The following is a 27,584-nucleotide window of genomic DNA, read 5'->3' as shown; positions in this document are numbered from 1 at the left end:
TCAGTGGCACTCAGAAGAGTGCTGTGGCCTTTTCAGACTGGAAAGTTTACTGCCTGCCCTCCGCCAGATTTTTATAAAACATTAAATAATACCAGGTTTAGACGCAGTCCTTTTGAGAACCTTACAGTTTCCATCTGTAATGATTCAAGTATCTTTCCATTTTCCCTGCTTCCAAAATCTACGCTGACCATCCCTTTATCTCACAGTTCTGACGAAGTCCTACCTGCCTTCTAAGTGCCACAGTTAATTTGGGAGTGAGGCTCTGCTTAAAAGCTTCCCCAGTGAGCAGCAAAGGCAGTCCATCATCACATGGTTTCCAGTTTGGGGGAACAGAACTATCATTCAGCATGTGAGCGAGCGCTTACCTGCAGCCCCTGTCCTCAGAATGCTGTTATGTGGCACAGATATGTTTCACACAGTTCTCACAATTTTATTTTTGATGTTGGAAGAGCATTATGATACCCTTCCGAGACAACTGACGATACTGAGTATTCAAGAGTTAGCTTTTTTTGTTTTTTAATTTTTTTATTGTTCTTCAAGTACATTTGTCTCCATTTTCTGGCCACCACTCCCCCCCACCCCACCCACACCTCCCACCCTCAATCCTACCCCCTTTGGCCTTGACCAATCGATGAAGTGTATCCAAGTTCCACCGATACTAGTTCAAACAAGGTAGTGTTTAACAGGTAATTGCTTCCTTCAAGCCCTGTTTAGGAACTGTAATTGGACTAATTAGCATAGAGAGTTTACATTTTATCTCTATAATTCTCATTTTAAAGTGTGAAAAATAGTTTGTTGCCTCAGTCTTCTTAAATCATTGCCATAGTAAATGAGAAACTAAACTGAGTCACAGATAGAGAAGTCTTTTTTTCATCATTGAAACAAGACAAATTATAGAAACAAAATAAAAGGCTATGAACTGAGACTGCATTTGGCATGGGCTTTCCTGGAGAACCAGCCGGCCTGCCTTTGTTGTATTGCAGCGTCGTTTTTCCGTCCGAATTCGGTCATTCAGCCCCACCTCCTCCCTGCACTTTTGCCCGCTTCGTCACCGTTTACCTTAACCTGATATTTTCTACCATCTGTACAGTAAAGTATGTCAAAAAACAGGAATACTCCTTTTTGTACCTTTATTATGAGAGTTGGAAACTATGTACATTTTATTTCTATGCTATTTTTTACAGTATAAAAGCCAGAACATTTGAATCAAACTAAAACCTGCCTTTTTATAGCTCTGTGCCCACAAACATACCCTAAATCTAGAGCTGACCTAGAAATCAAAAGTCTCTCCGTTTTGAGTGTTACGCAAAAGGTTAGAAGCATTAAACTGCAGTTTGCAGGCTACACGGAGAGCTTTAATCTAGATTACAACCATGAACAGCATTATATCTTAGCCTAAGCCCTATCTAGCAGGTATTGAAGGGCCAAGCAGTCCTCCTGTATCTTAAGCACAAAGAGAAAATGCTGGCAACTGGAGCCCCAGAACCACTCACCGAGACTTCTGCTATACAGGCAGCTTCAATGACGCAAAGCCAGATTTTTCAAGGCTATGAAAATGTTAAGTGACTTCATGCACAATTTTTAAATGTACTGTGCTTGTTTTGAGTTCCCGAGACAGTAACTTAAAAGACAGTAGTTGAAGATTTTATTTAGAGCACTCCTGGTGTCCTCTCAGGGGTCGCGGCCACTCCCTTAATACTACTTTGCAGAATTATTTGAGAGACATTAAAGAGAAAAGGGCATGTTGCCACAGTGATTCCTATTGTCTTTATCTTCATTTACAACTACTAAATGTTTACCCTACTTTCATTGAGAGATGGCAGGAAAAAATATTTAAAAATCAGGAATTCTGTGTGGCGCTAATGTGCTTACTGCGCTCCTTGAAAATAGTGACTCTTCAATCCCAAATTACAGTCACTTTATTTGTGCTGGGAAAATGCAGAATAGATTCGAAAGAGTCCTAATTACAAAATGCTTACAATTGCTGAGTTATAGGTTAAGCAGTATGGAAGGACAATTGAATTTTTGACCAGTCCAGTTACCATTGGGGTCCCCTCCATATTCAAGAAAATAGTAATTACTATGTTATAGGTGCTTACGTACTTATAAGTAATTACATACTTATATGTGCATAAAATAACAACACTCTGCCTATCCCATAGAATCCAAAGTCATCCAGAAAGTGTGCTTTTATTAAAGTAGAAATGAGAAGATGGACATTCAGATGGAAAACCCAGCCTGAGTTGCACAGTACATAAATAATACAGCTCAAATTAGAATTGTACTTTTCTGATTCCCTGTCACTCGCTTTGCTCTGTGGGCACTGTAGCTCATCCCCACAGTGAATAATAATGAAAGAGTGGACAGCTCCCAAAGTGCTTGCGAACCCAGCCTCCCCTGTGGGCTTCCACGGCCCGCCCCACTGAAGCTGCTTCCCGCTGTCACAGGCCGTGGCTGTGACAAGGAACTTCGCCTGGATCCAAGTGCCCCTAAAAAGCCATCTTATCAGAGCATTACCCTGTGGATGGTGTAATGTAATTTACTGCACTTTAGTATTTCATTTGCTGCTTTACAGCATAACTAATCTGAGGCAATGACACAATATGAGGAGTTGGCAGTGACTCAGCTGCGTCAGAGTTGCTTCTGCAGTTGCGGAAGGTGAAGTGCCACTCCCCCTAACTGACCCCAGCGGTGACCTCCTTACCTCAAATATCTTTGTATGTGTCTTCAACGTCTTATAAACCAAGACATATCCATTATGGCACATTATTTATTGTAATGCCTTGTGAATAGGAAAGTTTCAATGTAATGATTACAGTCTTAGATAAAAAGTTTTTTTTTTCCCCAATATACTCTTCATGGCTGCTACTACTGTATTTCTGTTAGTAGAATTATAATTAACATTGCAGTTTAAAAGCCATATTGACATGGCATTTTTTAAATTGTCAGCCAGGTCTAAATATAAAGCAAAATGTAAAATACTACTTTTTAATTCAGCAGCAGAGACTAGAAGTCCTAGATGCAGTTGTCTGGGTGCCTGCTCTGTGGCAGGTCCCCTGTCATTACTTTTACGTACAGTACCTGTAGTGTTCGGAACACTCACCAAAGCTAGTTATCATTATGTGTTACAGGTGAGGAAATCGTTCAACTAAAAATTGAACTAACTGTTTTCTAGTTAATAGCTAGTAAGCAACAGAGCCAACATTCTAACCCGTGAATCAGTCAGGCCCGAAAAGTGCAGTTCTCTCCAATAGGCCACACGGACCCACGGTTGCTTTTGAAGTGACGACAGCAGTGCCAGTACATGCAATACATGCCACACGTAATCCAAAAATTGTGCCCTTTTGGCTTGGAAGACTGCCTAGGAGTTTTTAAATATACACTTTGAAATACTTATGATAGAAATCTTTGAGCTAGACGTCTTCGATTGTGTTCTTGGTCTTTAGTGAAAATGAGTTTTTCCAAAGAATGAATGACATATAAATAAGTAGCTTTCAGGTGGGTTTTTGTTTAATATGACTTTCTTAAGTCATGTTAGGAAGACAATGGAATAAGAAGGCAGATAACTAAAAACTGAATCCTAGTTTGAGCAGCTGTGCCACCTTGCGCCTGCCACTTAATACACCGAACATTGACCCTTTGGGGGAGCCAGGTCCTTTTGAGAGTCTGATGAACATTTTAAACCCCACTCGGAAACAAAAGACACCTACACACTTTGTGCACTGACTTCAAAGAGTTCACGGACACGCAAGCCCTTTAGAGGCCGTTTCTGCAAGTTAGGAACCCCTGCTGCCATGGGTCTTGTTCTACTCCCTCATAAAATGAGGGTATGTAAGACTCTTTCTGGAATTCGTGAAATCCTCAAAGTTGATTCCAAATCCAGAGAGCGATAGATTAATAATACGCATAGTAAAATAAATGTTAAATCTTAGACGTTAAGAGATTAGCTCTTTCGAGGTAAAAGAGACAAAGAGTTAAACTAGAGGGTTTACTTTGAATAGCATTACTGGCTGGTGCATGTCTCTGCTACCATGCCAGGTTAAAATGCTCTTTTGTCTTTGAGAGACTTAGAAATGACAGAGTGTAAACCACATCATGTCACATGCGTTCTTTAATCCTAGTGCTTTTTAATTTGATAAAAGAAGCTTAGTAAAACATGGGTTTGTTTTATTCTTTTTCTGGTTTGGGGCTTTTTATTTGAAGTTTCAAAACACATTTTTTTGGCTTCAATCTTTAATGGGAACATTCTTGCAAGGGCCCAGAATCTTCTCAAGAACTTCTGTCCTATGAAAGTGTGGCTCTTCCTGCTTCTGAAGAGGTGGTTTGGAGAAGTTACTCTGCCTTCCATCCCTCTTCTGTGACACAGGGTTAATAAACTACCAACCTTCTAGACTTACTATGATTTAATGAATTGCTGCATATACAGCATTTACAGGCATGCGTGGCACAAAGAAAATGCCTGATAAATATTGGGAACTATTAAAATTATCATTGTTAGTATTATAAATTTTATTGCTACTATCAATAGGTCCTTTTATCCTTGGATGGAATTTTTTCGTATGTGATCTATGGAAAAATTAATACTATCCAAATGAGAAAGCTGCATATATTTGGAGTACTCTGTGAAGCAAAAGAAAATATTGGTGCTCGATAAATGAAAACCAGACCCATAATAGCATAACAAATTTCAACAGGGGGAAGAATGTGTTCCTTTACATAGAAATCCAAAATATATCATCTGCTGCTTGCTTTGCATAATAGGAGCCATTCCAAAAAATCCAACTATAAATAATATAGATGATGTTACAACAACTTGATTATTTGTGAGATGGGCAATTTAGCTCCTTGAAAATGAGAAAGTGGTTCACAGGGAATCACTGCCCCGAAGATAAATCTAATTCTCAAAAGCAGAGAGAAGAAACTACTTAGATTCTCCTGCACCGCTGCTTTCGTGTTGGCCGGTGCCCTGTGTCTCAGCCCGTCCTGCAGACTGCGCAGTGCCGAGTCCCCACCTGTTCGTTAGAACAGCGGTCAGCACGCGGACACGTGCTCTCCAGCTCCACATGGTGCCCAGGCAAGGAGTCTTCTTTGTTACAGGCTGTGTCTAGTAACCTGATATTTTTTCAGTAAGTAAAAACAAAACCAACCCAGAAAAAACAGTTAATTATATTGTAGTGAATACAAATGTCCCATCATGAAACTCTAACATCAAAGAATTTAAAGTATTAGAATTCCTCGAACAGCTGCCACGTGCTGTTTCCCAGGTCCGCTCACAAACTATGAGTCCCTCTACCTTCCTCTAGGGTCTCTGTCTTCCAACTGTCTGTCTGTCTGTCTACCTACCTGTCTTTCTTGTTCGCCTCGGCACTAGTGAGTAGTTTGTGGGTACGCGGCATTTATTATATTTTCCTCTCGAAATTCTACTTAACAAACTGAAATTGGTTAAAGTATATGCCCCCTCTGAAAAAAAAAAAAAGAAAACTTAAAAAAAATCCTCATCCAAATTGGTTGAGTTTGTTTTTCTCATATTGTTCAAAATATCAACCATTTGGTACAGTTTCTTTAACATCTTAAGTCTTTCAGTTTTCAAGTTAATTGTTTACAAGCATGACAGTGTTTAAGCCTTTTATTTCAGAGTGACTTAAATGAAAGCATCTCTCTCTTCAAGGAGCAGTGCACTAATTTTTTTGGCTTACTTTGTCTTAAATAGAAAGCAAGATTGGACATAGGCTTTGGACACTTGGAACTATTTCACAAGGTGCTTGCAGCCGGCGGAAAGGCTAATGTTAGCTGTTTAAACTGCTTCCCGCCCCCACGGGCGGCCCAGCAGCACAGGGAGTGGGCACCTCTCATCTGGCTCCTCGCTCCGCCTCTACCTGTGCTGTTGCTTATGTTTTTGAAGAGACGGCTGGTTGTGTTGCTTTGGTTTTTCCTTTACTCTTATTTTCAGAAAGCTAATTGCAGAGTAAATCAGAAAGGTCTGTGAGTTTTTTATCTCCATGGTCTTTAGTTCAGTGATTGGGATTTTTAAAATTTTTATTGTACACCTACGCAGATTACACTATTAAATCTACACTTTATTACTCTGAGGAACTTACATAGTCGGTAGTGTGATTCTAGTGTTAGAACAAATGCACAGGTTGTACATTGGTGGCAAGTTATAAAATAATTATTTTTGTCCTCCCCATTGATTTTTTTTAAATATAGAAAATAGAAAGGGTGCTTTTAGATTTGGAATTACTTTTCATCAGAAGGGTATTTAGGAGGGAATACAATTATTTCATTCCTATCTATTATATCCATCCTAAGAATAGCTAGTATTCCCTGGTATTTTAGGAGCTGCAAATGTATTGACTCATATGATTCTCTCAGAGGTGTTGGGCCAGGACATTGTGATAATGCCGCTCACAAATGAGGTTCAGAAGAGGAGACTGAGGCTCTGAGAGTTTCCTGCAGACAGAGCTCCTGTCATCACACTCCCTGATGGATGCTGACTAGCTCATTGCTGCCAGTATGTCTCATGACACAGTGCCCCCTAACAGGAAGAGAGGTGCAGATAAGTCCCCAACACTTGTAGCTAATCTCGGAATACATTCAAGGGCAGTTCAGTTGCCCACATCCTTCCCTAGGGGCACCGTCAGGCACCGTCATAACCCAGCCTCCTCAGCCGTGCAGAAAACCAGGGAGAGGACACAGGTGGAGGCCGGGTTCACAGACTCAGTGGGAGCTGTCCACTTCTTCATTAATAGTCACTGTGCTGATGAGCTACAGTGCCCACAGCAAAGCATGCTTCTAAAAACGTTGCCCTCTGTGCTATGCAAACGTTAAGGGTAATTTGACAAACTGAGGTTGTATCTGGTGGTATCATGGCAGATGATGCTCTGTGGCTTTGTGAGATGCCTTTGTTTTGCCTGGTATGTGGTAAGGAAAACCCTTCATTCTGCTGGTTCCGGTGCAGCCCAGGTGGCTGCCATGGTGCCATTGGAAGAGAACCTGTGTTCTTTGGAAGTCAATAAATTTACTAGTGATCATTTTTATTAGATTGCATTTTCCTATGTCCTGTCTTCTCATTTCCTGCTATAAGTAAAATAAACATATTTTCCTGTATCGTGGAGGCAAAAATATCAATCTAGGTCTTAGCCAACAATTGGTGGTTGTTAGGTAGTGTTTTGTGTATTTACTTATTTTTGCTTTGTGTATTGAAGTAGAGATGGGCACATTATTTTCTAAATAGAAGGTAGCTTTTAATAACTTTTAAAAAAATGTAATGGAACCAATGAAAAAGAATCATGGAGCTTCTGGAAAAAAAAACATAGCTTGTGTGCTGTAAGTACTCAAGTACGGAAGTACTCAAGTACAGGAACTTGAGTACTTCGGTCTTACAACAAGGAATAAACTGGTTTACCAAAAAAAAAATTCTTTTTGACACAAAATTTACTAAGGACTTGCAAAAGTGAAAGAAAATAAAATCACCTGAGCTCTGATGCTGCACTGGGGTGGAGTCAAGGCCACCGGCAGCCGAGGGCTCCCCTGGGCTCTGAGGAGCAGGGCCTGAAGCAGCACTGTCTCGTGAGAGGGTGGATGGAGTACCGTAGGAACTTACCTCTCAGGTACATCAACTAGCCTGGGAGAGAACTGGTTCTGTTACACGCCATTTCACCTAAAGTTGCAGAACCTAAGGACAGGGGCACGTGAGGACTTATGGTACGGTAGCAGTTTGTCCCCTGGAGCCGTGGATGGGGTCCTGCCTGCCCTCCAATGCTGCCCTCTTATTCTCGCCCCCACAGTCCACGGGCAGCTTCCGTCTCTGAACAGACTGCCCACTGGCCTACTCCCACCACTGCCTCTTGTTTTTTAATGTTTGTTTTTACCCCACCAGGTCCTAATCAGAATTTAAAGTGCCAGTCATACCAAAAAAATTATAATAAAAAAAATCTCAGCACATCAGAGATAGAGGCTGTAGAAATCAGGTTGAAAGAGAACCAGGATATTCCTACCTAAACTGAGAGACACAAAGCCTCTCTCAATCTTAAAATAACCTTACAGAGATTTCCAAACCCAAGAAGGTTAAGAATACCACAGGGAGACATCTTATTTTAGAGCTCCAACGGACGTGAGGGAATCAATTTGTCCAACATGCCTTGTTTAGCAGATAAGCAATCACAGATCTGGACAAGTTGAACAGCCGCCCAAATGGCAAAGTGCAAACTGCCAATAGCCCTAGACAGGGGTCTCGCAGCCTGGTCCAGTTCTCTAAATGTTTAGGAAGTGCTACTGCTGTCCCAAGGCTTCAAAAGCACGTGCGGCTTTTCCTACAGTGAAGTCATACAAAAGGATGTGCGTTCTCCATGTGGATACTTACTTTTGCATCAGTAAAATAGTTCATGGGCTGTTTTCCACCCTGTTTTCCCAGTTAGCATCAGGGCATAAAGCCACCTTAAAAAAAACATACAATTTTAAATACTCCTCAACAAAAGAAATAGTTTTCAAAAACATTAACTGCTAACTTGAAAATCAAATGCAAAGCAAGTTGTGTGTGTGTTTTAATTGATCCACTGAGTTCAATTAGTCCTCAAATAAGTACAAACAGAACTTATTTTCCCTGGCTGGTATGGCTCACTGGATTGAGTGCCAGCCAAAAGGTCGCCAGTTCGATTCCAGTCAGGACACATCCCAGGGTTGCTAGCCAGGTCCCCAGTTGGGGTGAGGGAGGGGTGGGGGGTATGTGAATGGCAATCAAAAGATGTTTCTCTCCCTCTCTTTTTCTTTCCCTTCCCCTCTCTCTATAAATAAGTAAAACCTTTTCTTAAAAAAAAAACAAACCTATTTTAACCCAGTCAGGACAAGACATCTCAGATAGTATATCCTTTAACATTGCAACATGTTTTCAAGATTTTAAAGCACTTTTCAGTCATTATTCATCACAAATATTTTTTGAACATATAGCTTCCTTGTTCCAAGGACTCCTCCCCTTCGTTAATATTCAAACACATGTAGACATCACATCAGGAAGCCCTGTCCCATTCATCCCATGGCCGGATATAGGAAAAGGGTGTTGGCCTTGCATTTTGAACTCATGATAACATTTTCAAAGTTTTGCAGGCACTTAAAAGAACAGTAGATCTCAAGGTCCATGCCCAGGCTTACTTCTGCACTAAAAACTATAACTAGCAATTCTCAGCAAATAAAAGGAGAGCCTCTGAGTGGCCTAATTCTGCTTGAACAGCTCTTTGCTGTGGCTTGTTATGCACAGAGAACACAGGAGCCCAGCTCTACCAGTCACTCACCTCATCACAACCTTTGTTAATCGTACAGACTCTGCTTTCACAGCCCCAAGTTTAGTTTGCCCAGAACACAAAACCCCGTGCGCAGCATGTAAGTAGTATTTTTAAGCCCCACAAGAGAAGAGTCCATTAACCGATGAGATACACTTGAACATGTGCATGGGGAACACTGGCATAATACGAATCCAAAATATAGCCTTGGTCTTCTCGCTGACAAGAGCAGACCATTGGAAATTATTGGTCTTGAAACTATTTACGTGACTGCTAAGTGGAGAGTATGCATAAAGTGACACATGGAAACGTATTAAATTTATTTTCATAAATATCAGAAAGCCATGGATTCCTAAGGAAGGTCAGCTTTTTTTCCTCTTCTTGAACGACATCAAGACTGACTACAAGAGGCAGTTCCTACAACAGTAATAGTCCCAAGATTTTTGGCTGTGACAAACTAAGGTGGCCATTTTTGTAATGCTCTTTGTTTAATAATTCCTCCTTGCCATCACCCCCGAAAAGACAAGCACTGTTATTATAGTATTGAAAGAAGGTCTCCTTGACGCCAAGAAATGAAAGTAATCTGTTCGTGTATAGTAGCAGCACATTCTTTCGGTACTGCATTTGAGTTAGGTTCCCATCCATCATCGCCTCAGAGAATTTGATTAATCCTTACACACTTCTCTTGGATTAGTAGTGCACCTTGATTGTGTTGCATTAGCAGATGCAAATCATTGTCTGCGTAAGGCAGGGAACTGAAAATTAAATAAGCAAATATGCATTACTTGAAGAAGGTCACCCCCCAAAAGTGAAAGAACTTTGTAGATCCAGCCTCCAGGCAGAAACCTCACAATCAATAGCTACGGAGTAAGCATTTCATGGCACCAGACACATGCAAAACCAGCACATGCAAAACCAGCACGCTGTGTTTCCTTCCTTCCCACCCCTCCCCATGCCTAGAGTTCATTCAAAACTGTTTCAAAATACGTTGCATTGAAAACTAAGGTCTCATCGACTTGAAACACACGGCTTTTCAACGTTAGCTTCCAATCTAGAGCCAATATTTCTAGAATGGCAATCTGCCACCCTTTCTAAAATATTTTTCTCATTCTCCTTTCCACACAGCGTGTTAGGTTGGGTTCTAGGACACATTAGATCTCAGGGCTTCTCCGGAACATAGTCGCCTCTCTCACATCATGTCACAAACGACGTGGGACGGAGAACTTACCAGAAATGTCTTTTTGCCAGAGCAGATACGGGGGTTGCAGAGGAGGCTTTCATCCCAGGTGTAGTCTCCTCAGAGAAAAGTGTCAAAATAGAAGAGCCTCAGCAGTATTGTCAGGATGTAAACATCAGCTGACTAATTAGCTCTCCCAAGTGTTGAATTTTTGTTTTTAATTCGTCTCTCCCCAAAATATCAAGTCCCAAATTCTTAAAGCATTTCATGATACAGTTAATCCTAGGGCCTTGTGGTTTTCAGGCAGAATTGTTGTACTTTTTTAATCCTGGAAAGTGTAATCATTTTTCAGTAGCAACCTATTTCCCCTGAAAAATAATAATAATTTATTATTTAAACTTGAGTGGTTTATCTGAAAACAGTTCATTACCTAATGGTGAAAGGTTGGATGGGCTGGATTCCCTTGTTCTAAACGTGTGTCCCATGTCCGTGTCCTTGGACACGTAGTTCAGACATTTGTCACCCTTGAACGTGGGGAAGCAGCAGGGTGCCCCAGTGGTGTGTCGTTGGACGCATTAACCCCAATTTCTGTATTTTGAATTTTGGAAGAACTTTTGTGTATGTTGGTGGCAGGGTGGGATCCACAGCCAAAAGCCTTTTTATCAGCTCTGAATAGCTGCTGACGGCTAAGTCAAAACTTGGACGGGTGGGCTTTCCCCTGTTGTGGAGGAGATTTATCGTGAGCTCGGAAACGGATCCCGTGGACACACACACGTGCCGCTTCCCAGTGGCTGGAACCTGAGCACTTGGTTCAAAGTACAGTAATTTGATGTCAGGGAGGAACAGGATCTTTATCAACAAAGTGCTGCCAGAACCCCAGCTGTTTCTGGAGTAGCCGTAATAGATGAGTAATGTTACAACCAACTGAGCAAAGCCTTTCTGCTCCAAAGGATTCTCACCCGTGGTGGTGGTATTCCATATCCATGTGTTCCTCTCAGAGTACAGTAGTTTCCATCTGACTTTCATTACTGTTCTTGAGAGGATCAGTTTTACAACTGGAATCAGAAAAGCAGTCAAAGTAATTGAAAGTGGCAATCAGTGAAATATAACAATTTTAGCTTGGGAACATATGTTTCCTTATAAGGAAAGTATTTTTTCCATCAATCCAGGACCTGTGTTTTCCCAGGGAGGGCAACAAAGGGACCATGCACACGTTCTGATGCTACCCCCACGTCACGGTGAAACTCCTCCAGGGACCGGCAGCTCCTCACCTCCCAAGGAAATCTATTACCTGTCGGATTCTGACAGTTCGAAAATGCTTCGTTATATTGGAGATAAAACCTCTCTCTCTGTAGAATTGCATCCTTTAGAATTGAAAGACTTGGGTCTCAACAGAGTAAACCTGAACCTCTCTTTAGATACATGTGGGTGGCTCTACATTTTCCCTTGCCAAGTTGTATTACATACTCGTATTCCTTTCGTGCATGGAACAGCTTTCACTTCCCTAATCATTCTGGCCACTCTCCCTGGAAGAAGCTTAAACTTGCCTATAGTTCTCTTAAAAGTTTTCCATCAGAATATCTGCATTAATACTCTTTTGTTACTAGTAATAGCAAAGGTAACAAAAGAGACATGGTTTAGAGGTCAGAACAGGCAGTACACATGGTAACGTAGTTACAGTCTGCAATGCACCATGTACAGAATTGCCAAGGGAGCTCTGAGGTCCCTGGTATGAAGGGCAGGCCTCCTGAGATGGGGGTGAACCTTTTACAATGGGAAGGAGATGGAGCGACCCAGGATGCGGCGTGGCACTGAGGGAGGAGAGCCTCATTGGCCAAAACTGAAACCAAATCTAAAGTTTAGAAGTTTAGAAGGTGAGTGAAACAAGAGGAGTCTGGAGAAGTGCAGAGCTTTGTAGCCATTGTTGAGAGTTTGGGTTTTATTTGAAGCGTAAGGGAAGCCGTTGTTGGGTCTGAGGAAGAGATGTTACAGTGTCCGACACAATGTTTTTAAAAAGTGGTTTCCTGCTGGATGGAGAACAGCCCAAAGGATAAAAGTAGAAGTGGGGCAACCAATTAGGAAGCAGCTGTCATAATCCAAACAGGTCCATGTGACACCACAGCCCATGAGGTGCAAATGGGAAGCGCTACCCTGCAGAAGTTAAGACAGAGTCATAGCAGACTGCCTGCCTGTGATTAAATCAGGCTCCACCAGCCTGAGCAAGTTTCTCAGCCTCTGTGCATCTCAGCTTTCTCTTTTGTGAGAGGAAGATCATCACAGGACTGATTTCATAGAGTTGCTGTGAGGGTTAAGTTGCTTTTTCACACCCAGGCAGTATCATACTTAGTTTTTGTCTGGGAATGAAGAGCAGAATGACTGAGGAATGTGACCAGATAGATTGTTTATTCTTTTTTGCAAACTATATGTTGCTGGTGCAGTGGAGAAAGACAATGTGAGAAAAGGCATTCTATGGACAATTGGTTGTGGGGGTTTTTTTGGTAGTCCACCTTGTCCTTTTGTAAATGACCTCAAACTGCATTTCTTCAACAGTGCGTGACCTGTTGTGAATCTTGCTTAAAACCCAAATCCTACAATATTACTGGCACTCCTCTAGCTTAGTATGGAACAGTAACAGAACAGTACCTTAGGCTGTGTCCCAGGCCGTTCCTCCCTGTGATACGTTCACCTAGGGGAATAATATTCCTGTTTTGCAGGCATCCCGGGAAGTGACTATGTGAATGCCAACTACATCGATGGTTATAGGAAACAAAACGCCTATATCGCAACACAGGGATCTCTCCCAGAAACATTCGGGGACTTCTGGAGAATGATTTGGGAGCAGCGGAGTGCCACCGTCGTCATGATGACAAAACTAGAAGAACGGTCCAGGGTAAGACAGTCCCTACGTTGCATCTTTTCTTCTTCTCGGCACCTAGCCTTCAGCTTTGACCTTCCAACGGACGTTCACTGTGAACGACCGTCAACAGCTCTGGTTAAACCATCCTTCGACACTTCTGAGTCCCAGAAGTGGACTTCTCTCATGGTGTGTGGTCACGGAAACAAACAAAACAAAAGCGATACTCAAAGAAGAACCAGCATTTTCAAAAATACTGAATCACAACACACATCTACTTCCCAGTATTTTCCGCTTTTTCTTCCTCATAGTCTGCAGTATGAGATCTCAAATTCTGTGACATTGGCCCTTTTTAATTTATTCAAATTAGCACAAATTAAGTCAGTGCAGCCAGAAAAATGATGTGGGTTAATACACGGCTGAGAAAACACATAAATGTGTAGAGGGTGTTTTGCTAGTTTAGCCTCTCCAGAATGAATAGATTTTAATAATGGGCTCATTGCTTATTAGAGTCTAAGAATGGAGTTGTATTCATCATATGGGTCTAATGTTACGGTGCACGGCACGTAAGTTAAATGCTGCTGATTTGCAAAACTAAAACATAACGAATGGGTAAGCCATATTCCCAGGAAAAGATGCAGATATTATAGCCAGTTAATGAAAAACAATCTTTAACCTTGAGACTTAATGAAGGAGTCTCTGAAGATGACACGCACCCTCACAGAAGACTGGGGTACTCCGGGCAGAGTTGGAAACCGCCGGTGAGTTGCCTTTCAAGGTAGTCACGGTAGCTCAGAAAGGATATTGAGAAGGAAGCCAAAGCCCAAGTCCCCATCTGTTGTGTGACAGTTGAGGTTTTTTAAATGGTCTTCTAAGCTCAATTCGTGGCAGTTTGTCTCAGTCCAGGTGTGTATCTGAGGGAAGAGGCGAAAGCTGCCAAGAGGATTTATAAGGGAAAAAGCTCACGCTTCGGAAAATATGAAAAGTCCCAGCTGTTACCTTACAGATAAGGGGTTGAGAATTAAAAAGATGTCGTTCACAACTGGCTTTGCAAACCTAAAAAAGCAATCAGATATTTTAAAAACCCGTGAATTCTATAGACATATTGAAATGAAATTTAGATAAAAACTGTTATGCCTGCGAGGACAAATATCTTTACATGCAAACTCCAAAAGAGATAAATGGATCTATTATTGATTTGTACTTAGGTTAATCCCTACGTAACAAGCCAATTCTTTAAAAACAACCCCTTAACCCAAATGGTTCTCGAGTACACCTGTTAATAATTATAACAATGTCTAACATATATTAGGTGTATTGATATTTTACAACAACCCTGTAGGATAAATATTACTATGATCTGCACCTTACATCGAGGAAACTAAGGCTGGAACATTCCAGAAAGTCATCCAAGGTCATTCAGCTACCCAGGGCAGCGTTGGGAATTGAAGATACATAGTCTGAACCCTGAACACATGTGCTTAGCCATCAGTCCATACTTCCATGAAGCCAAGACAGCTGGACTGTTACATTTTGGCATGCATGTAAATCCAAGCCACCCGGATCGCTCTGCCTGGAGATGCTGGCTGGTAACAAGCAGTCATTTGCAGAAGCTGTTTTCAGTAAAACACACATTTTATCTTGACACTGCAGGCCTTCATTAAACCATGCACAGAAACTTGTTTTGAAATAACCAAATGAAATTCTGCCCCCTTTCTCCCTAATTGCTTCTGATAATAAAGTTAGTTCTAACGGCCCCACTACCATTGCAACATCTGATGGTAATGAGCAGCGGTTCTTGGCGGAAGGCACTGTGATTTCAGTACCTGCAGTTTATCTTTATGTTGCAGGCTACCTTTCTTCCCCTGCCTCAGACTGAGGAACTTATTTGGAAGTTACTAAAGGAACCTCTGTTCCCTCCCTTCATTAATTACTCTTTGCTCTTGCAAGTTAGCTTTCTCTTTGTTAAATGGCCTAAAGGAGGCCAATTAAAATGCTGTCTGGTGATCTTTGTTCTGTGGTGATTCAGCCAGGATGCGAACTTCTGGTGACCTGCATAAGCCAACACTGAGGAGTCTCCACCGTTATCAATCTGACCACACACATGAGCCCTGACCCTCAAGGCTCCAAAGCCCTTTGTTCCCCAGTCTGGAACTTGAGAATCAATGACCAAATGCAGCAGAGGGATCTAATGGAGCGCTGGTGCCTCAAATGATCCCACCTGTTCTTCCATTGTTCTCCTTCACGTCCACCCACCTCAGGTTTTTCCCCTTGGCAGTGGCTCGTTCACCTCAAGTCTCATCGGGGGAAGGGCAAGGCTTTCCTGGATTCTCAAACAAGACCTTGGATTGAGTTTTGCTATAAAAACAGTGTTATAAATAGTGGTTACTTGTTACTGAAATGTATAGTGCCATACTTTAGGAACTTTGTGGGTTATGTGGGCTGACCTGGAGACTCAATGCATTCCCAATTCCCAGCAGCCGACTTCAAAGCAGGCATTTGAACCGGCTTTGGCTTTGAGTAGTAATTGCTTGTCGTCTCCCTCATAAATGGAGGTGGTCCACGAAGTTCAAATGAATCACTTCTCTAAGAGCAGAACCCTAAAAGTTTGTTGTTTTGATTAAGGCTCAGGTTCTTGAAATAATATTCATCCCCTTGGTATATGGGGGAAATGTATGCACCTATGGAGGAAAAGCGTGTATACATATAAACACGTATGAGTGTTAGAAGTATTGAGGAGTGCCTGTTGACTGAAGAATTGGTCTGGGGAAGAGAGAAGGAGAGGGAAGGGCAGAAAGGCTCGCGGGATATCACACAACACTCTGGGGACGTCATCGTCAGACAGAAGGGAAGCTCCGTGTCGGAGTTCCAGGTGGGGTGTCTCACCATCAATGTCCAGGTTTAGATTCCGATTCTAATGCTTACTCACTGTGTAATGATGAGCAAGTTACTGGATCGCTCAAAATCTCTTTTCTCCTTTTTGGCTTACGTGGTGCAGTTCTTGTGGATATTGAATGAGAGGAAGAATGTGACAGGGTGGCTCAGTGCATCTCAACTGTTGTTTGGCTTGAGCGACAGGAGTTGGAGGCTTTACCATTATAACTTTACTTCCCCTAAAGCTGTCTTCCAAATAATTCAGTTTTTTGTTTCCAAATGAAATGAGTTTGCTTCTCTGTGACTGACCGTGAATCCTGACCAAATTCATGGGTCCCTGCGCACGGCACACCCTGCCCACTGCCCCAGTGTAGCAGCCCACGCGTTATGGTCTAGAGGAGAGCGGGCCTGAGAACAGTGGGGAGGGAGGCTGCACTTGCCTTTCCCCAGGACAGAAGCTCTAGAACGGAGAGCCTGTTGCAGAAACTCATTTATCAGTCTGCAAACAGACCTTGGCTCTTCTGGCTGCGACTTCCACTGCTGCCGTATCTCAAAGGAATTCAATATGAAAACAGTGAGTGATATCGACATGAGTTACATATGGTAATAATTGTTGGTAAAGTTTGTGTATTCTTGATACAATGTTTCTTTCTGGTTCTGTTTTGCATTCTCCCTCCCTATTCTTATTTGTTTGGTGATGCTAGGGAATTATCTCTACTTAAAACCTATCTCCTGGTTTTTCGAGCTTTCTCTTTTGCCTATCCAGGCTCACTGTTCCCGGTCACTCTGGCCTGCTGTGGATAAAGCAGCAATGCCTGTAACCTTTGCTGAGTGAAAAGAGCTCCCTCACCCAAAGGGCTGCTAGGTTCATTAGCAGGTGATAGAAACTCAATTGGCCTTTTGTTATAGAACTGACCATTCTTAGGTTTGAATGGCTAGAGAAGGTCTTACTCGGGTGAGGTATGGCTTACGACTTCAGCTGGCCATTTGAAAACTTAAGTTCTTTGATTTTCCAGTATAATTACTCCCTCTCAGACATGGCCTTGAAAGGGTCTCAGCCCTGAGATTGTTTATATGGTATATACACTTAGTTTTCAGCCCCAAAGAGAAAATGTGTACGTTGAATATTTTCTGGGTTTCATTCAGATACATAAAGAAACAAAACAAAATGTAAGGCCCAAATCTGGAGATTTTTGAAGGTAAAATATGATCGCCGTCTGAAACACACATCAATTTAAAGCCTTGTAAAATGCACTATGACATGAGATACTGTTAGTGGGTTTTATTCCACAGTTTCCATCTTTTTTTGCCAAATCCTCTCAAGTTCTGCGTAGTTCATTGATTCTGTAGAAAATCATTCCTGCGTCCTAGAATGTGGTTTCTAATTGTTTCCATGTTTCATAACATGCCAATAAGCACATGAGTTGGTTTGGGCAACCACACGTAGGGAGGAAAAAGTTTGGAAAAAATGAAGCCCTGGTAGGAGAGGAGAACATACACAGCTGGGATTTCCACTCTAAGGGTGTTATTTGTGGGCCGCAGGGACGCATGGTTGGCTGCCTCCACTGAAGAACTGGAGTCTCCCAGGTAGCAGTTGCCAAAGTGATTCCTGGCCTGGGAAGCTCTATTATTTTGTTGATTGCCTACTTTTTTTTTCTTCACTTATCTGCTTTTGACTATTTCTCATCTACTTTGTTTCCCATCTTGAAGTGCACAAGACAGAGGGAATAAGTAAACCTCACACTCAGCAAATTCTTGAGCATCCTTGTTTAGTAGGAGAAGCTGAAGTGGCTTAACAAAGGTGAAGGGATAGTTGGCCCTCACTAGTTCTCACCTTCTCACTGGCCTGCCTGCAATTACTGCCTATAGTTGACTCAGTGTTGATTCTGTGGTTTTGCCAGCTTCATGGCGGGAGCTGATCCACTCAAAGAGCTGTGATGGCGGTGGTGGTCCTTAGTGCTGTAAGTCTCGAGGATGGGGCGTGAAATTCTGACAGTCCACAAATAGGATGTAATTCATGATTTGAACTGTCCTCTGTTGTGAGTCACACTGATGTGCAGTAAAAGCCTAGAGATAGAAGTGAGGCATTCTGTTCTTGATTTCCAAACTCGCTAAGCCCTGTTTTCTGTTTGCAGACAGAGAATCATGAGAACCTGTGGACAGCACCCACTGGCAGAGCAGAGCAAATGCTTTGCACGCCATGACTTCTGCTATCATAGTCCAGCAAACAAGAAAAGTCCCGCTCCACTAATTTGTTTTGTGCTAATGAGTGGAGTTGAGATGCTCTCAAGGCCAAAGGGACCAGTCTGCTGTTAACTACGCTGTGTTGATAGTTTAGGGAATTACAGTATAGAGACTTGGCGTTTGGCCAGCGGAACACTTCTGACCTCGTGACCGTTTGCTCTTTCTTGTCCTCCCCAGTCTTTGAATGTCACCTTGGTAAACGCCCCTCAACTGAGAGCGAAGGTGGGACAGAGACACACATTTGGCTCAGTGGCCGAGAGGGCAACTGGAGGCAAAAAGCAGGGAAAAAAAAAAAAAAAAAGGAAAATCTGCTGAGACATTTTCTCATTTCCCTGACATTCTTTACAGATCCTGAGGTCGTTTGGGGTTAAACATTGAAGATTATAAATGAGAGCGTTATTGTTTTCATTGTCGTTATCGGTTTTGGAAGGCCCAGCCTTGGCCAGTGGCAGGCTAATTCTTGGCCCATCTGGTTTGTCAAGGTTGGGTAAGTTTAATGGAGAGCAAATTCTTTTCAAATGCCAGGTCTGTGTCCCCCTTCCAACTGGAACTGGAAGCGCCGGAGGCCTTGAACATTTAATTTCTCCAACTGCAGCCCAAAGCGCTGACGATCTAGGGCAGCAGGAACTGCTTTTCCCGTAAGCAACGGCAGGAATGGCAGCACAAACATTACCTTTGGAGTCTGTGTGATGTATGGGATTGTTTTTGAAAGTGTTGGATACTTAATGTAAACAGGACACGGGCAATAAAAACAGAGATGCTCGTGTTGGCAACCTACAGGGTGTTTGGGACCTTATCTAGCAAGTTCCCTACTCTTGGTTTTCTCTTGTCAACATACCTAGTGTCAGACAAGAGAGAAAGAACCCCACCATTTTTCTCACTGTTCGTGAGCTTCCTGGATTTCCTACCTTTGTTTCCTGTTCCACCTCCTCTGTTTAGAATGGAAGCCTACAGGCCCTGGCTCAGAACATTCTTCTTAAAGTGAGTCAGAGGCATCACAGCCTAAGGGAAGAGCTGGGCCTGGAGGAGGAGATAAAACTTGGCTCCTGCTCACTTTCTGCAAAGCCCCTCTCTATCTCAGAAATCACGTTTACGGCTATCCAAAGCTGGATCAGGTTATTTTTGAGTTTTGAGAAGTGTAGATTAGTCTCTGTTCTCAGGCAAGGTAGATGTATGCTCAGTATAGTTGTACTGATTGTTAAAATAATGAAGTGCTATATACTGACTGGTGTATAGAAATATCTTTTTATTGAAACTTTCAGCCGTCTAACGGTATTGTTCAGTGGCAGTGACTCGGGCCCGTTGCCGGGCCACAGCAGCCACCAGGCAGACCCAGGCAGGAGAGGTGGCAGTGGGGCTGCGCAGGGCACCAAACCTCTGCCAGGAAGGATGGGGCCCAGGCACAGACCCTAAGGACCCAAGCCACATGGCAAGAGCTAATATCCAAGTGCCACCCAGCCACTGGAAAGAGGCACTTTATGCAGTTTTCCTCTGTTTACAACGCATTTCCAGAAACTTGAGATAGAATGACTCTTCAGTTTAATGGGGGAGGTCACTGGAAAAGTCTAGTGCATCTTCTGTCTTAACTTTTGGCAGACGCATTGCCGCAGTCTATTCAGGCTGCTTTAACAATACCATAGACTAAGTGATTTATAAACAACAGAAATCTCTTTCTCACAGGCCCACAGATCTTAAACTCGGAAGTTTAAGGTCAAGGTGCTGGCAGATTCAGTGTTTGGTGAGGGTCAGCTTCCTGGTTCTAGACAGCCATCTGCTCACTGTGTCCACGTGTGCGGAAAGGGCAGGAGAGCCCTCCAGGGTCTCTGCGTTGAGGCCCTAACCCAGTGCCGTGAGAGCTCCACTCTTTTGGCCTGACTTCTCACAGGCCCCGTCTTTTATTACCGTCACATAGGGGATTAGATTTCATCATATGGATTTGGGGGGCCCAAGCATTCACTCTGTGGCACTAAAAAAACAAAAAGGATTATTATTTTTTAATTAGTAAATGCTTTGGAAAGTGTTAGAATGGCTCAATGAACCAATAAACTCTTTTATGATACATAATTTGTTTTACTGAGATAATATTTTTCACCTTTATAGTTTTATTTATGAAAAGCTATTACTTAACTGGTAGTCCAATTCTTTAATATCATTCTCATGTCAGGCATTCCATTGCCTTTGATCTTCCACTACATTTTGGTCAGCGTAGACCAGATGACAAGGGCAAATACACAAAATAGAAAGTTTTGCCATGTGGCAATAGATGTGGTTAAATATCAGTTGAGTGAAGAAAATGGTGCTATTGTTAGAACAGAGTCATTGAGATAATCTTTGTCCTTATTGGGAAAAATAAAATATTAAAACTGGTCTTAAAAACTTCCAAAAGAGATATTTTAACCTATAGAAATAGACAATTCAGCATGTAATTTTTTTCTGTCCACTAACATATATTCTAACACTTATCTAAAACTTTCCTTTATTGCATTTGCCCTTATTAACAGGAGTTGATAAGTGTGTGTTAACATTTCCTCACTCCCAAAACGACTTTGACTTGTGTCATCTCATGTCAGTGTGCGTCTGTCACAGGAGAATCCTCTGCCCGATCTTATTAAATACTGACTTCCAGTCACTCTCAGCAGCAGTTATGGTTTCCCATGTATCATGCATTGTCTCTTCTATGTCCTCCTTTGGCAAAGTAATCTGGTCCTAGGCAGGCTGTCCAACGTACCATGGGGCACATGCATTTGGTATCAGTGATGCTGGGACCCTTTGGAGGTCTTGGTCTATTCCATCTGGAATTCGGATGCTTTGCCAGGCTGCCTCATTCAATAGGTCTTTATTACATTGAAATGAGGAGGCTTTATTTTCACAAACTTTCAGGCCACTTAAAAATAAGCCAGCCTCGACCACAGCACAGTTGTGTATAATGTTGGCTTCCAGTTTTTGAGTGCCTGTGACCGTGCCAGGCACTTCCAAGATAAGCCACATGCGAACAAAAGTGGAACCAGAGGAATGCATTTCGCTGGAGCATAGTCAGCAGACTGGCTGGATCAAATCCCACCCGATATCTCCAAGCAGTAGATTTTCTTCTGAATGCGTTTAAATATGCTTTATCACTTTATCACCTTGCTTCTGATGGTTTGTCATGAAAGAGGTAAAATGAATGAGTTTCATAATGTACACTTAGCCATGGTCAACTTGTCCTTTCCATAATTATGAAGAAATGAAAGCTTACCATATAAGGGCAATCACTCTGTGATAATAAAAAGGATTGTCCCCCAAATCCAGCCAGGAATCTGAACCATTTCAAGTACTTCAAGCTTCAAGGAATGTTCCTGAGGGTTGCTTCAAAACCACAGCCTGGGTAGCAGGTTCTGCTCCTCTCCTTTCCCACCTTATAATCTAGCACATTCTTTCCTCTCAGCACACTGGGCCCAGGTAAACTAATGGAGTCACAACTACCTGTTTGAAAAACCAGGAGATATAAACGCATCTTCGTGGTCAGTAAGGCTGATGGAGATGGGGCAGAGCATGCATCTAATTGCACTTTGGTGTCCCCCACACCTGCTGACACCTTGCCTTCCACCTAGAATATCCTAAATGCATATCTGCTGAGCTTAATCATGTACCTTTTCTCATATTTAGAACGACTTAGGTAGTTTATAACACCACACAAAATCAACAATGTGACCTAATTGATAATTAGTAACAGCTATGACCTGTTGAATGCCTACTTGAGATGGCCATTTTGATTCGTGATTCAGTGTCATGATTTTGGAGTCTTACGGGAACACCAGTGGGCTGGAGGTGCCATTCCCATTTCACAGATGAGGCCATTGAGTTTGGCTCCTGGAAATAGAAGAGCAGCTTACTGGTCATCCAGTGATGCTGCCTGACTCTCCGTGAATCAGTCCTGAAGGCCAATTGTTGCCACATCAGAATCAAAGAGGAAAAATCAAAATCAGTTTTCACATTCCAGAACTGCTGCCTTCTTACTCGTACATACTCAAAGGGGAGCCCTTACACTCTTCTACTCGCACTCAGCTCCGTGCGTGCAGCCTAACAAGTACTTAGTAATGCTGTCTGGAAACACCTTCAGAGATTTTCTCCCAGGGGAAAAATAATGGGGAGAGGGGCTGTTGTCGAAGAAAACATTTCAAAAGAGAAAAATGAAGGGAGTTCATTTGCATTAGCTAATTAGGGGGGAAATCATTTCTATTGTTCCCTTGTGTCTCTTCTCCCTGAACCCTCAACTTGCTCTCTAATGTTGAAATCAGATATTATTTGTTTAGTGAATGGCTGAAAATGAAAGACTTAAAAAAAAAAAAACAATTTGTCAGTAAATCTAAGCCCTTAAATTTGGCCCGCAGAAATCACATGAAACCTGTGCGGGCTACTCAGAGAGTGAGGTCCAGAAAATAAGTGCCGAGGTATCTGCTAATGAAGGCAGATGCAGAGCGGTAGCAGTCCCGATAAGCTCAGCAAAGCCTTCTAATCCTTCTGCTGAGGCTTGCGTGTGCATGTGCACACAAGCTGGAATATTTATTTTTTCATAAATTCCCTTTGTGAAATATTTCCTGAGAGAAAATGGCAATGTTTAAATATATTTGCTTTAAAAAATTGCTCCCACTTTTTGCAGTTAGAATGTTAAAATGTCTTGTTTTTTCAGTAAAAAGTAAGACTAAAGTGCATTATTTAAATTGAGTATAAAAGCTTTTATTTTCCTTTCAGCTAAAAATGTTCACATCATTTATTTCTTATAGTAATGTTTTGTGGCATGTTTTTTCCCCCTAAAGGAGTCAGAATCTAAGCCAATAATAGTCTCTGTTTAAAACTTATTACTAGAAGTATGAGAATAATTAGTAAAATTTTAGTTTCTCCTACATCTTCAGTATGGAGTGGATGTGTAGATGAAAAGAAAGTCACTGAATAATAGAGTCATTTTTCCAGAGTCACTTAAAGGCTGGCGCAGGGATCTTTCAGTTACCTCACCAAAGGTCTGGGGACAACCTGTTCCTGGCTTTGAGTTGTGATTGCATTGAATTGGGTTTAGTGCATTAAACTGGCCTCATGGACCATTTTGTTGCACTAACTTGCTCTTTTTGTGCCCACCACAGTGATATCTGTCCTCCTGGGATTTGATCTGTTGGCTTTGATTTGAAAGGGTTGCCATCCAGCTGAAACCATTAAAGGATGAATTTGAGTTTCTCTCTTGATTCTTTAACTTAATGCATTGCTGGCATCCTCTCAAATGTTGAAATAAGAGGCCTCCAAAGTCACTTTTGTCCTTTCCAGTGAGACATCAACTTGACATCTATTTCATGGCTGAAAACAGAACCTTTGGCTTAACTTCTGTGATTTTCTTTTTCTATCTGAACTGTGGCTACTTAAGTAGTGTTGGCTCCATTCAGGTAGAGACCTTGGCAAGGTCCATCCAGATGTGTCCTGGGTTTTGATGGACAGTCAGAAAACAGGGAGGTGCTAAATCTTGACCATAGTACATTAGTTTTTTTAAAGGGTTTTCGTTTCCTTGTGTTGTTTTTCTTTGAGTTAGAACATATGATAGGACATATGATAGAGTTATAACACAGGGAAGACTTTTTGTGCATCTAGGAAATATGGAAATATTTTTTATGAGTGCTAACAAGAGCCATATTTTCCATTTTACTGTCAACTATTTTTATTTGTTTTTTATGAAATGGGTGATGTTTGTGTGGTCTATTGAAATAAAGGCACAGGATCAATCCTTGTGACTTCAACCTCTCTTAAGTGTGTAACTGTACATTTAACTGGTTTTTCTCCTTTTTCCTTATTTGGGAAACTTTAGAAGGTCCAGTGCCTACGTGTAAAGAGACAAAGTCCTTTGAGGAGCAGATGCTATACCTAGGAATCAGAAAAATTACAGTATCATTCACAGCATGCTATGAATATTTATATTCAACACAAAAGCAAATAATTATCTAGTAATACTATTCACTGGACCAAAAAATTCTAGTATCTATGATAATAATGCCTCTTTGTTTTGTTTAATTCCAGTGATTATAACTTTCATATCTTTATTTTTTAAGTAAAACATGCGCTTCCTAATATTGGTTTCGACTAAGAATTACTCCCATTTTTCTTATATTCTGAGATAGAAAGGGTAAATATATTCTGATCTATGGCCCTACTAGAAACTACAGTACTCTGTGTGTCTTTTGTCATTATGCTTTTTAATGCCCAAAGGACACACTCAGTAGATTTGAGGCTTATTGCAGACCTTGAATTATTCTTTGCTTCATGTTAAGCTAATTGGGTTGAATACTTTTTATGTGCTTTTGTTCAACTTCACATAGAAACTATAGACTATTCATCTCAAATGAACAAATTTTAAGTCATTTAAACTTTGCACTTCTAGTGCATGACTCTCTGAGACTTTTTTAAAGAACAGACGGCTCTTTTTTCCTAGGCATTACCGATTTAATTTGTTTTGAATACCAGTACCGTTTATCTCGTATGTTTAAAAATGCTCTGTTGTTTATTATACTTTGATAGATTTACAAATTATTTCTACTTTTCTTTAAACAAGCATATGTGGAAATTGTGATAGCTCAAGATGAAATAGCTGGTGCCTTTTAAACCTTGATGGATGAATGCTAACTATTTTGCCATGCACTTTCAATGCCTATGTGTAATCTCCTTGATGCAATTCTTAATGTCTATCCCAGAACAAATTTGTGTTTTCTTCTCAAGTACTCTGAAGTTTCAAATACCTCTCTACTTATCTTACTCAGCAACAATCTGCAATTTATTTTTTCTCTGGGAAAATTGAATCTGTTACTGCTTAGTATTCCTACCAGTTTGAAAAATGTGGTTTATGTTGGCATCAGAGCCATAATTTACATATATTGGGATAACAAGAATGCATGCCAGAAAAGGATCAACATGAAATGAAATGCAGAAAAGCTGTTTTCCTCCAGCAGCATCTCAAAGTAAAGCTAATAGAGAAATTGACGAGCATCTGCCCTGAATGTGCCCTTGTTTCTTCCAGGTGAAGTGTGACCAGTATTGGCCCAGCAGAGGCACAGAAACTCATGGGCTGGTCCAAGTGACGCTGCTCGATACTGTGGAGCTGGCCACGTATTGTGTTCGAACCTTTGCACTTTACAAGGTTTGCCTTTTATGTTTTTACCTCCTTTTCTCCCTTTCCATATTAAAGCTTCTTCGGAGAGATCAGATATCTTAGGGCTTTACTTAAATCCCGACTCCACTGGCAGCAGTGACGAATGAAATAATTCTTCCATTATTGTTCAGCCATTTTCTCTTTGTCGATTTATTAGTAAATATAGTACTCTTTCTCCGAACGGAAGTTTCAGCAAATGAAGAATAGATGAAGGAGAACTGGCTTTTCCTATAAAATATAGCAGGAGTACTCCCAATAGTTACGCCTGAAAAATGTAATGTTTCTTACCTCGGAATTGTTATCTTCCTGAGCAAATATTTGTCATTTCCAAACAGCCTGGGCTTTGTATCTCGGAACAGTGTATCTTCCCAAAGCATATCGGGTGGGGGATGGGGAGGAATTAAGATAGCACATTGCCCCGTTAGCTCTTCCATGTTATTATTCCTCATTGCAACGTGAGGCTAGGAAAACAGAATTTCAGCCGGTGCTCCTGCTTCGCAGAATGGTTCGAGTGAGAAGAGAGAAGTGAGACAATTCCAGTTCACCGCCTGGCCCGATCACGGTGTTCCAGAGCACCCGACCCCTTTCCTGGCTTTCCTACGGAGAGTCAAAGCCTGCAACCCTCCGGACGCAGGCCCGATGGTGGTTCACTGCAGGTGAGGACACCGAGAGCGGTTTTCCCGCAGTCAGAAGGTCGGTGGGGAACCAGAATGCTAACACGACTGCTCATTGCATATTCTCGTTCCAATTCCTTGACACTCTGGGATAGTAAATACCTTCATCAATAATACAGGTAGTCTTTTGGGCTTAAATGAGGCCTATTCTAACAGTAACAGGAAGGGTTTGATATAGGTGCCTATACCTGATGCTGCTGTTTTATCTTTGGAGTGAAAATAAATCAACACAAAAATTAAGTGTGCACATGGTCCTAAATATATAAACACAAAACGGAAAAGAACCGAGAATCAATCTGGTAATTAGGTTCGAATTGCAGCTGAGCGGAGGGATGTTCTGTCACACACCAGAGGGGCAGTTGTTGGCTGTGTTGTAGTGGGTGGGGCCAACCGTCCTTTTCACTACTTATAAGGGAAGCACATTTCAGAGAGAATGTCTTACCGCTTAAAGGTGCTTCCTGCACATTAGTATTATCAAGTCACATATAGACAGTTCTGACTAACATCCTCTAAATCACCACTCAAATGTGTTCACACATTTTCAGTATTAAACTGATTTCTTCCAATCTTCTGAGTTCCTCTCAAGTATCATTACTAACAGATTACTAAAGGTATCTAGCCACATTCCATTTATTACTCTGTAAATGTATCGTTCTTATAACTTTCTAATACTTCTTAGTAAACTGAACAAATCAAATAGGAGAGACTCTGGCTTCTTGCACAGAAAAGTAAAATTGCAGTGTTGAAGTATATTAAAAAGGAAAGAAAGTTTCTGTCATAAACCCACTTCTACGATGACCTAACAGCATGCTTTATTTTTACAAAAAGGTAGGCACAGCGGGTAGACCAGGAAAAAAAAGCAATAAAATCCACCATGCTGCAGTGGCAAGGGTTAAACCGTGGACCACAAATTCTAGACAGGATAATGTTGCGGTTCTCTGTTCTAGCAGTTACTTTTCCCAACAACAACAAGAAAATAATAACATTACCTTATATTTATAGAGTCTTCTACAGATTTCAAACCACACCCCCATGTTGGGTCAGGAGAAACAAGAACACAAGAGAGACACGGGGTTCAGTCCCAGTGCTGGTAGCAATGGAAGAGGCATGGCCCGCGTCACCTTATCCTCTAGTTCTTGCTACACTGTAGCCAGGACAGAGACCTTTCAGGGCCTACCACTGGGTTGCAGACTTTTGCATGATTCTGAAATACTAGAAATTATTTTTATGAATTTGAGCAAATGCTCATGCATCAGGAAAGCCTGTTGCTGGTTGTCCTGCCTGTTAGTGTCAGCAGGTGCTAGTCTGACCAGTCTGTATACCC

General features: G+C 41.7%; 1 protein-coding gene across 17 annotated transcripts in view; it reads left to right on the top strand.

The window, feature by feature from the left end:
* PTPRD (protein tyrosine phosphatase receptor type D) overlaps nt 1–27,584 on the top strand; it is a 523,934-nt gene that overhangs the window by 441,779 nt on the left and 54,571 nt on the right. For all 17 annotated transcript variants that reach the window (XM_053656280.1, XM_037156783.2, XM_037156780.2 and 14 more), the window contains 3 exons: nt 13,167–13,342; nt 25,455–25,574; nt 26,088–26,242. In XM_053656280.1, the coding sequence (XP_053512255.1) occupies nt 13,167–13,342; nt 25,455–25,574; nt 26,088–26,242 (451 nt within the window). The remainder of the gene's footprint in view (nt 1–13,166; nt 13,343–25,454; nt 25,575–26,087; nt 26,243–27,584) is intronic.

This window comes from Artibeus jamaicensis, unplaced genomic scaffold (assembly GCF_021234435.1).
Source record: "Artibeus jamaicensis isolate MK-2021 breed Jamaican fruit bat unplaced genomic scaffold, CSHL_Jam_final scaffold_1964, whole genome shotgun sequence".
Lineage (NCBI taxonomy): Eukaryota > Metazoa > Chordata > Mammalia > Chiroptera > Phyllostomidae > Artibeus > Artibeus jamaicensis.
This window is presented reverse-complemented; position numbering and strand designations above follow the sequence as displayed.